At 36.3% G+C, this 11,968-nt stretch overlaps 2 protein-coding genes across 2 annotated transcripts; both read right to left on the minus strand.

Moving 5' to 3' along the window:
* Positions 1-1,059: 1,059 nt before the first annotated feature.
* Positions 1,060-2,416, minus strand: LOC113330495. The gene is made up of 3 exons (XM_026577299.1): positions 1,873-2,416; positions 1,352-1,635; positions 1,060-1,263 (listed from the first exon to the last, which is right to left on the minus strand). The coding sequence occupies exons 1-3, from the start codon at positions 2,414-2,416 to the stop codon at positions 1,060-1,062; spliced, it is 1,032 nt and encodes a 343-aa protein (XP_026433084.1).
* A 688-nt stretch (positions 2,417-3,104) lies between these two features.
* Positions 3,105-7,352, minus strand: LOC113330582 (probable apyrase 1). The gene is made up of 9 exons (XM_026577395.1): positions 6,610-7,352; positions 6,325-6,453; positions 6,159-6,215; positions 5,886-5,978; positions 5,119-5,324; positions 4,862-4,953; positions 4,031-4,248; positions 3,728-3,917; positions 3,105-3,631 (listed from the first exon to the last, which is right to left on the minus strand). Exons 1-9 carry the CDS (start codon positions 6,904-6,906, stop codon positions 3,516-3,518), a joined length of 1,398 nt encoding a protein of 465 aa, XP_026433180.1. The 5' UTR covers positions 6,907-7,352; the 3' UTR covers positions 3,105-3,515.
* Between the last annotated feature and the right edge of the window lie 4,616 nt (positions 7,353-11,968).

Genomic DNA, 11,968 nt, shown 5'->3' on the forward strand with positions numbered 1-11,968 from the left:
ATAACAAGAATAAGATTCTAAATGCAAACACCGAAAAAATGAATCCCAGACAATTCATGACATGGGAGATGGAGATGGACAGGTTAACAGAGGAATTGGAAGATAAAAGAAACAAGAGAAACATGGAAAAACAATTTGGGATTCAAGCTGAAGATGAGGATGATGAAGACGACGATGAAGTAGTGCCACTTAATTAATTAATGTATCATATTTAATTAAATGAATATGTAGTAGTTGGGTTATGGTTTTTTCATTACAAATTCTAATTTTTGAATGAAATAGTTCTGGTTTTTCATTACAAATTCTACTTTTTTCATTACATTAAAACTTAAACAATTTTTTTTGCAGTACATTAAAACTTAAACTTGACAACATCCATGAAAACATTATTAAGCTTAACATCCCATACGAGTTATTAAAAACTCCTTAAGAATTTGGAAATACGCTTCGTATTCGAAATCTTTTCGTTTCCATCTTCGCCACTCGTCTCGAGTTCGTATTCCCAATTCAGCATTAGTCTCACCTCTAAGACGGTATCGAGTGACAATCCTTTTCATAGCTATAAAATCCACAAGCTCTTTTTTGATATCCATGAATCGGAAATACAAAGCAGCAGGATCCCGGTTATGAGGATTACATGTCTCTGTGCAGAAGTCATCATGAATTTTACCCAAATAACTCATACTAGGTAAACCGTTCATCCGTCGTTATTCACCTCTCTTAGGGTAGTGCAGTACATAGTTTCTACAAAGAGATAAATCTTCATCTTCAGTGATCCATAATTTAACCAGAAAGTAAAGAAGTTTTTGTAGCGAAGTGATGTGTGAGTTTGAGATGGATGAAGTGAAGGATTTATAAGGAATGCTAGCGGTTGAGTCTAGACCGCTAGCGATGAAGTCTAAACCGCTACTTTTAATGACCATTAAAAAATTTAAACTTAAAAAGCAACTACAAAACAAAATTATGGAACAACAAATGAAACATAAACAATTTTAAAAAATAAAAATAAATAAAAAATGAAACAATAATAAAAAAAAACAAAAACAAATGAAACAAACATTACTCAATTCGTCCCCCATCTCTTTCAAACTCAGCCCACAGATTCGCTCTGAGATCTTCCCTCAACCTGTTATACAAAGTTTTGTTCTCAATATGACTGGTCATTTGCGCATAGTTTCTTGCAGGTAATCCTCTAGCTGGTATAATCTCAGGCCTTAAGTCTTCATCTTGATGGTTAGTCCAATTCTTATTACGACGGGTCTCCTTGATAAGCATGTTATGCATAATGATGCAAGTCAGCATAGTCTTATGCATTTCATGAGCACTTAAACCACGATAAGGCCCACAAAACGATTTCGAACTTCCGCTTCAGAATTCCAAAATCCCGTTCCACATCTTTTCTCTGATTCATTTGTTTACTATTGAAATACGAGTATGAATAACCCATTTCACCGGCAGGTGGATGACGGTAACATTGAACTAAAGTTGACCATTTTGGATAAATTCCATCTGCAAGATAATAACCATGAGTGCAGTGATTCCCATTGATACTCAAATTTACCTGAGGAGAAATTCCATACTTTAAATCTTCAAACAAAGGCGATTTTTGTAAAACATTTATATCGTTTTGAGATCCTGGGAGACCAAAAAAAGCGTGCCATATCCAACAATCATAAGAAGCAGCAGCCTCAAGGATCACCGTTGGTTTTCCGTAGTGACCCTTATACTGACCGGCCCAATAGGTAGGGCATTCGGTCCATACCCAATGCATGCAGTCAAGACTACCCAGCATTCCAGGAAATCCCCTTTCCTGATTCTGCTTTAATATTTCTCTAACATCTGTATCAGTTGGTTTTCGTAAATAGGTAGGACCAAAATGATTAATCATTGTTTCGAAAATCAACGCAAGATACTTGTATGCAGTTGTTTTGCCAATGCGAAGGTACTCATAATTAGAATCTGGAGGTCTTCCATATCCCAAAATCCTCAAAGCCGAAGTAACCTTTTGTTCAGGGCTATGACCCCTAATATTCAGTGCATCATACTGATAATTAAATTGAGGTTCTACCTGACAAAGCTCACCAATAATCTTTAGCACCAAATGTCTGGGCATGCGGAATCGGCCTTGGAAATTTTCATCAGAGAACACACAGTCAGGAAGAAAATAATTGTGCATCAGCTTCTCGTGCCATTCATCCCGACCGCGGTATGTATATCTTCTTGTGAAGACTTCTCTTGGCTCTGGATCTCTAGGTATTTGCCCCGATGAATATAGCCGCATCAAGTTGTTGGTTGGTTCTTTATCTTCATCTGACTCATCATCAATTTGATTCAACACCTGAACGAATATTCGTTGTTGTTCTTCAAATCGATCCATATGAATACGCACTTCTTCGTCAAAAGAATCCATATCCATTGAGTTGAAAAAAAAAATTAAACAGATGATTAAGGTACAAAAGAGTGAGTAAAATAGAGTTAATGAGAAAATTAGGTGTGATTAAATTGAATTGAATAGGATGAATTTATAGGGAACGTGGGGGGTTCATAGCCGATATTTCACTATTTGATAACCGACGACTACAAGACCGACCGGTGGTAAAAAGACCGCTAACGGTCTTCTTAAGGCCAGTCGGTCTTTTCTCAACCGTTCGGTGGAGACTCGATCGCTTATGTTTTCTCCCATAGTGCCTCGGCCAGTTTGTCAGGCCAGCTGGCATGGCAAATGGAGGGTTTAGCATGTTGCCATAGGAACCGGCCTAACAGTGTTTTAGTGCCGGAGTTGGAATAACCTAACAATTGTTGTAATTTGGGATTACTATAGGTTGTGTTTGATAAGAAAAAGGAAACAATTCCAAGTCAAAAATATATTTTAGACCTTGTTTTTTTGCAACTTTCATGGAAAAAAATTTGTAATCAAACGACAAAAAATACGAGTTCTATGTAATCAAGTCTTAGTGTCAAATACTAGGGGACAATGACATAGGAAGCTTGGGCATGGTGAACCCGTGCAACCTGTTGTCACATGTGGAGGGTTTACAGGCACAGTAGAATCCTGTCCACCTGTAAAATGCTCCAAGACTAAATAAAGTCAATACTCGTGCGATGAAAATAAAACTCGATCAATAATCTTCTTTAACTGAGATACGTAGTAACATTTCATTTTTTCTGCCTACCAGAAAGAATACGCTAAATTTACTCTGAAGTTAAAAAAAATGACATTTTCGTGTAAGAATTAAATTACAAATGGATAATGAATCATACTCCCCTCCTCTACTATATCTCAAAATTAGACACCCAAAAAAGAAAAAAGGAAAAATAAATCTACTGGAGGTGCAACTGCACCTGAGCGAAGATGAACCGGAACGGTGTTGCCAGTCAAACTTGAGACTTTGGAGCATTGCACAAGCATGGTTTATGTTGTCATGCACCAACAGCCAATTTGCTGCAATAGACGTCGTCCTTGTCACAAAAAATTCTGAACAATAAAGGCAGCTTAAGTATCAATCTGGATCTATTTATTTTGATGCTGACGCAACTTCAATAGCACTCCCTAGAGGCCATGCAGCTTCCACCAAAGAATTCCCATATTTCACTTGCTTCACCAACGTGATGTCTTGCCATGGATCTAGACCTGTTTTAGGAAAAGGAAAAAAAAGGTTCAGTAGCCATTCTGCCGTGTATCAAGGAACCTACTAGAACGATTACATGTTTGTGAACTTTAACATACCAAACCCATCAACGAGCAATGTGAACTGATACACAAGGTCCATGCATATATAGGGCAAGTTACCCTCCTCAACACGAGGGTAAGTAGTCTTGGCATCTTCTAGTTTCGTTTCACAAGCACGCTTAGCAGCTTCCTCAAAGTCAACGGGCCGGACTTTAGCAACCGGCAAGTTGGAATTAACAAAACCGGCCTGTATGTGGGAACATGATTTAGTCAGCATGTATAAGTAAAATACTTAAGTCTTGGGAATCAGCAAGTTGAATAGACGAAATGGATCAAGCATCCAGATCAGGGGAATGTTACCTCAGCTGCTCTGTCGAAGAAAAATGAGGCAACAAAGAGGTTCTTTTGTCCATCCCCACCACCACCATTCCATATCCCACCAAATGTACACTTCATGTGAGTACATGTTGATTCATTAACTTGGAGAGCCTTGTAGGCTGCTCTCCTACACTTGTTCATGTTGGAACCGGAAGAAGTAGACGATGCATCAAATTCTGCTCCACCGTATTTGTACGAACCTTGGGGAAGAATTAACCATAACTTCTTCTAAGATACTAATTGAGGAACAGTCGAAACCGAAAGAAAGATAAAAGGTTGCTGCATTCACCAAGTAGTAAAAAGTCTAACTGCTCCTACATTTATGCTTTTCTTTTAAATCTCTCATGCAACGGTTGCAAGTGCTTGAAAAGAACTGGTTGCTTAATAATAAGGAACTAAGAAATGGGAAGAAAATGAAGCACCTATACTCTAGTATATATAAGCATATTTAATCCCATAGATTGTGCACCACGTGAAACCAATAGGAAGCGGCTTTAGACCTTTAACAGAATATGGCTTTACAGGAAGATCCAAACACAGGTAACTGAGGTAAGTGGACTAACAAATGTGAATCTGAGTCCAGATTAGGACCTCATCATGGATAAGGTGGACAGACAAAACAAGATACTGTGAGCACAAATTGTTTTCTCTAATTTCAGCTAATCATAGGATGGGACTGTGCATCTTATTTCATCTCATATAAAATGTAAAGATATTCCCTCTGCCCATCACATGCATTGCAAAATTGAAAATAGGAAAGCTAACGATTAACCAAAATCATCATAAGAAATGACGTGCATGGAAAATACATACCGCGAGAGCCAGTCAAGATGCACGGATTGCCAGAGCCCTCTGCTGCCTTCAGAATCTCAGCTCGAGCTGCTAATAAGCCATAACGCAAGTAGCTGCAACAATTGAATCAAACATGTTGCCATCTTAAAACGACGGTTCCCAATAGAAGAAATAAGGTGTTTCCATGGTTTCAGAACCCCAGCAAAGAGATTAATAGTCTGACCACGACAAATTTACAATCAGCGAAACGGTGAAATCATTATAGGAAGATATAAAACCTGTGAACATAAAGGTAATATTTGGTTCCTTTAAGAAACAGTTCCTTCACATATGTATCCTCCCCATCTGACAATTTGGGAGCTTTTGCAGCATCTTTCTCTGAAATAGCATAAGCCATTTGAACAGATCCACCACCAAGATCAACGACTCCAACTGTGTTTGAGTATTCCTTTCCTAAATTCCCAAGCAGATAGTTTATGGTGACCTATGAAACAAAAAATTATGACGTAGATTTATACTGCGAACTGATTATGCTTTAGATAAGGTTCAAAAAATAGTGGAACAAGAACAGGCTTTTCATCTAATGCTAAAGTAAGATGAGGAATAGAAATGAAAGTTATATAATTGTGGTGGTCACTCGCATAACCCAATCATCCTATTCAAATAGTTTTGAGAACAACGAATCTTTTGGAAAAATGAATATTCATACATGCCCCCAGGAAACTACTGGTAGTTGTTTTCATTAGAATCAGAAAGATGTGAGCAATCATTTAGTTAGTGCATATAAAAATATGAGGATGCACCCGATCTTATACTCTACGTTTTGTGAGGGTCACTTGCTATCTCTTAACTATTTAGTTACAACTCAAAATCACTATTGCTTCTATTTCTAAAGCATCTTTGACAGTCAAATTACCAATGCTTATTGGATTTAGATAAATAGACCATATAAGACCAAAAGAACATGAAACGTACGAGCTATATATGATATTTCAATTTCAACAACTAAGAAAATTGGAATCACAAGTAAATGTTGAAAACATACCCACTGAAAAGCACCTTCCTGAGTTCCATCCAGAACTGTGACCCAATCAGGTTGTGATTTCAATGCACTCTTCTCTTGAAGATAATCCCTCACCTGCCACATGAGTTATTTTAGTGTTACTAGTTATCAATCTTTCGGGATGGTGAATCCTTCGAGGATCTGTAAGCTAAGCACATGAGGATCTGTAACACGATTCTGATGACTGAGATTTTGAGAGTATTCAAAACAAGGTGAAATAACAAAGTTCCAATGATAAGACAAGAATGCACTTACCGACTGCAAAATCCTATCAGATGCATCACCTTCTAGTTGCCTCAGACCTGCTGTCGCCTTTGCAAATATCATCCAATGTCAGTATACTATACAGTGATACATTCTATAATGAGGGGGAAAAGATGAGACAGTTTTGTAAATTGTTTCAAGGAAAATCAAACATTACCCCAACTCTAACTGGTGTTTTACTACGAAGCTCTTTTGGTACAGAATTCTCAGCTTGCTCAAGTAGCGACTGAAGTGATTCTGCCGCTTCACGAGGATCACTGGCATATGCACTCAAACCCGGTTTTTTCTGAAAGAATTACACAATTGAGAGCATAAGACTCCAATTCAAATTAGAACCACATTGTTACCCAGGGATCCGAAACAAAATCACATTCAACCAAATTCGAGAACAAAGTTAATCATGCCATTTCATTCAAACATGAAAAGTTGAGGTGTTATTTACCTGTACGAAAAGTTCGAGTTCTTTGCCAATGGGGACGAGATTCAAATCATTATCAAAACAGTAAACATGAACTCTACTACCAGAACTACCAGCATCAAAGATGACAGCATATGATCTACTACCACCGCGATGGTTAGGAGTGACGAAACGATTAGTAATGAGGGCATCAGAGGAAGAATGGGGCATAAGAAAGAGAACAAAAGTGATGAGAAGAAGAGGAATTGACACAATTAAAATAACACCTCTGTATTTATGGATCTTATCTGAGAATGATTCTTGTCTTGTTCTTTTCAACATTTTATCTAATTGTGAATCTAGATCTAATGAATCTACTACTTGATTATTATGATTATTGTGATGATGATCTTGTTGTTGTTGTAGTAAGTAATTTTGACCTTCTAGTTCTACAGATGAAGGTGATCTGTACCGGATCTTTCCGTTACCCGGTTGTGCCTTCAATGAGGACTGAGTCGTTGTTTCCTGTGAAGGCTCCAGTTCTTCCTATCTTTATATCCACTCTCTCAAAAACTTCGTCTCTCTCACTCTAATTCTCTGTAATTGGGAGAGAAAATGGGGGAATTGAATCTAAATTTTGATGAAAACAGTGAGTGAGAGATGGGAATTGGTTTTTGTGGGGGCTTTGGATTTTTGAAACGTTTTACCTGAAGACAGAGAGAGAGTTGCCACTTGAACAAGAAGAACTTTTTGGTTGTACCAGTCAGTCTATACACGACTCCTATCTTCTTTTGGATCCACGCGGCATGTCTTTCTTTTCATTTTTTTGTATTTCAGTGGCGTGCACTGGAATGCACCGGTCCTTGTGGTGGAAATGATACAAGTGTACTTGTCTGAAATGATCAAATGAGCTTCCAAACTCCAGGAATCCAAACTCCAGGAAGAGAGCTAGACCACTCTCTATACCATTTCCTCTGAAGAAACAAATTCTTACATTTTTTATTTTTTACAGCAAAAGGGAAAATTTAAATTAAAAAGTTTTTGAGTTACCAAAATACCAACATAAAAAACACACAATGTTATATAAATGAGTGTGTAACTACATCCCAATTACGAAGCAAATTGGACACATATGGTATTTGTTTTTCCTTGGATTTAAGATTATGGGGATTTAAGATTGGAGCAATTTTCCCATTTAACAAACATATTTCCAAATATTATCACAACCGAACATATGTAAAATAGTTCGTAGTGATGCTGTAAGTGCTAGATCATAAATATTGAAGCAGGCCGCGAGCAAATAAAAATTCATACTGAATTCAGATAGTATAACTTATGGAGCATATAATGTCGCACCCATCTCCAGAGAAAGGTGTATGTTATATTGTTGTCTTTCTTCTGTGTTTTTGGTTTCTATTAATTTTTGTCTTTATATCTATTTATGATAGTTCGATTTTTTAATATGTTTTTGGAAGATATTTAAATCTGTGATTGACTTCATTTATTATACTTCCTACGTTTAAAAAAAAAAAAAAAAAGAAAAAGATACTATCACCTTTTTCATTTTGTATTGTTTAGCATTTGCACTTGTATGCTTTTCTTTCACCGTAGATCGTACATAACTATCTTAATTATTTAACGAAGCACATGCATATGCTTTAGTTATTTAACGAACAACAAGCATATGCAACTAGCAAAATATAATAGTAATCCTAGTGTGATATCTCAAGTATTGTTATGGTACATATTCTAGATTATATTTATGAATAATAATTTATTTGTCATAATTACAGATGAGTTATTTGTGTTAATATAATCCAAGAATATCAAGATAAATCTAATTTCGAATATGTGCATTAAAGTGTATTTTTTAACTTCGGAAATGATTTGTTTTGTTGTCATAACAAGCCTTGGTCGTAACATTATAATGGAGTCTTATATTCTTACAAACTCATCCCAAAACAAGTTGTGTGGAAGTTGTTGCCGACTGTTAGTAGCCTTAGATTAATTTCATGAGAAACGCGATTAACTTATTTAAAGACTTCTTTCATATCAAGAAACGTCGGAGGCATCGTTGGTGGGAAACTATATTGCAATTTACAGGGGGTTAGTGGTGGGAGAGTTCGAGAGATTTTAATGTATTTAGGTTTTCTCCTGTTAGTCCTGAGGGAGTTTGAGGGAGTCTCTCCAAATCTCCGTTAGTCATGGGGGAGTTTAGAGGAGTCTCCTAAACTCTCTAGAAAATACATGTTAGTCGCTGGGGAGTTTAAAAAAAGCTCTTGAACTCCCTGTTAGTCATAAAACCCTACAATACTAGGGAGTTGGTTGTTTTGGGGAGTTCGAAGGAGTTTTTAGTGTATTTTGGTCTCACAACAAATCTCTCAAAAGAGTAGAGATTTGGGAAGGAGTTTGGTGCGTAGAAAACCATAGGAGAAAGAAGAGGAAACGTTTTTTTCCAGGTATGTTTTTTTCTTCTTTGATCTCCATGATTGTTTATAATAGTTTGATTTGTGTACTATTTTGATTGTATTTCATATCTTTGATCTCCATGATTGTTTATTTTGATTGTGTGTATAGTTTTTTTTTGTGGGTACTCTGTCTCTGTCAAAACCCTTGTGGTTCAAAAGATCTTGGTAAGAAATTGCATGATTTGATTATAATGATATCTTTAAATTCAACCGTTGGAATATGATGAAATTTGAGTATGTCGTAGTTTACCTTGTTATAGAAGTACAGTAAAAGTTTCACGCAGATCAGGTCACGTTTGCTACTGCAAAGCTTGCACAATATATGACTATGGTCTGCTGAGTTTAAATCCCGAATAGGGGACTGATTCCTATTTATCTCATTCTTCGCTTATCGGACAAAGCTGAAATTTTAGTATGATGTTTGTATATATGAAGGTTACCTATTGTAGAAATTTCATGAAGTTCTGATCACTTTAGGTACATCAAAGTGTGAGAAATCCGGAACTGAATTCTGTATGCACGTATTGAAAGTAGTCGGGTTCTGAGTAATGTATATTTTTAATGAACCGTTGGAATGCTATGATTTTTGAGTGTGTTATGGAATATTGAGTTGTAAGTGTAACATAAAAATTTAAGTAGGATCAGGTAAGTATTAGTACTGCAAAGATTGGACAATCTGAAACTGTGTTTCGGTGAAACAGAATTCCTTTACAGCTATCTTCATAATTTGTTATGTCATCATGCATTAATTAGCTTGCTACTTTGCATGGGTGTCATTGAGAATCACTATCACTTGTTAAGTCATCTTATTTAGACACATACTTCTCTTCTATTCTATATGCCAAAGTTCAATACAGCGGCGTACTTCATTCCGTATTGGCGTGTTTTAGCCAATTCATACGGTGCTTTTGTTATAATGATATCTTTAAATTCAACCGTTGGAATATGATGAAATTTGAGTATGTCGTAGTTTACCTTGTTATAGAAGTACAATAAACTTTTCACGCAGATCAGGTCACGTTTGCTACTACAAAGATTGCACAATATATGACTATGGTCTGCTGAGTTTAAATCCCGAATAGGGGACTGATTCCTATTTATCTCATTCTACGCTTATCGTACAAAGCTGAAATTTTAGTATGATGTTTGTATATATGAAGGTTACCTACTGTAGAAATTTCATGAAGTTATGATCACTTTAGGTACACCAAAGTGTGAGAAATCCGGAACTGAATTCTGTATGCACGTATTGAAAGTAGTCGGGTTCTGAGTAATGTATCTTTTTAATGAACCGTTGGAATTTTATGATTTTTGAGTGTGATGTGGAATATTGAGTTGTAAGTATACCGTAAAAATTTCAAGAGGATCAGGTAAGTATTAGTACTGCAAAGATTGGACAATCTGAAACTGTGTTTCGGTGAAACCGAATTCCTTTACAGCTATCTTCATAATTTGTTATGTCATCATGCATTAATTGGCTTGCTACTTTGCATGGGTGTCATTGAGAATCACTATCACTTGTTAAGTCCTCTTATTTAGACACATACTTCTCTTCTATTCTATATGCCAAAGTTCAATACAGTGGCGTACTTCATTCCGTATTGGCGTGTTTTAGCCAATTCATACGGTGCTTTTGTTGCAAGGAGTTGCTAAGGGATTTTCTTTGATTAACAATTTGGCTAAGTAGCTCTGCGTGTTAGTACTGTGTAATCTAGTATCACATTTTTTTTATCATGTTTACATTAGACTGTTTGGTGTTATTACTATCCTTGCTTTGTTAAGTTCTAGTATTAGTCTAAGTACTAATGTAGCTAACATGTCACACCATAGAATGGAAAAATCCAGCCAACCTGCTGAAAACAACAAGAAGAAAAAGAATGTTAGGAAGAATAATAATACAGAACCGGAAACGGAAGTGACTACGAATTGTAAACCGACGATATTGTTTAACACCATTTCGTGGCCAACGTTATCATTTGAAAGAATTTTCCGGTACGGGTAATCATGCGAAAAAGGCTAAAGAATTATTTAACATGCGTCATGCTTCTTTGAGGAATGTAGTTGAAAGATTTTTCAGTGTTGTGAAGTCTCGTTTCTTGATCTTTAAGTCTCAACCTCCATTTCCGTATCAGGTGCAAGCGGAGATAATGACAGCTTGTGCAGGCCTACACAACTTCTTACGAAAAGAATGCCCTTCAGATGAGTTTCCGATCGAGGAAGAGGAAGATATCCATCCATCAACGCTTGTAAATGACGATGAAATTTTGACACAACAAACTCAAGAACAACAACGTCAAGAAGATAATGTACGGAGAAAGAGTATAGCGGATGATATGTGGGAAAATCTTCGTGAACAAAGGGAGTTAGAATTGTATGGAGACCGTTAAATTGAAGGGAAAAAAAATTATCTCGTTGCACAAAATAACATACTATTGATACAGAGATATGATCATTTTCATTTATTTTTTTCTTTTGATTAAAGATCAATGTTATTTGCAAATAAGGGTTTATTGTTTCTTAAAACAGAATGAGTTAGGAGTGAACTCTCTCAAACTCCCCCAAACTCCCCCAAACTCCCTCTAATAAACTCTCTCAAACTCCCTACACTCCCCCAAACTCCCTGAACTCAAAAACACAAAACTCTCTCAAACTCCCTATACTCTCTCAAACTCTCTCAAAATCCCTGAGATTTAAAATACACTCAACTCCCACGAAATCACTCGAGGACTAACCCCCTGTTAGTTTTTCTTTGATTACTTTTTTGTGACTAACAAGTAATTTTCTTATGTATAACTTCTTGTTTTTTTTAGGGTCCCTCTCTTCTGAAGTAAGGTCACTCAAGAACTTTGAAGATCGAATTATATGGATTCAAGTGATTTAGAATCAGTGGATATATCTATTGTTCTAGTCAACATCAACATACTATGTTTTGTGTG

This window comes from Papaver somniferum, unplaced genomic scaffold (genome assembly GCF_003573695.1).
Source record: "Papaver somniferum cultivar HN1 unplaced genomic scaffold, ASM357369v1 unplaced-scaffold_118, whole genome shotgun sequence".
Classification (NCBI taxonomy): Eukaryota; Viridiplantae; Streptophyta; class Magnoliopsida; order Ranunculales; family Papaveraceae; genus Papaver; species Papaver somniferum.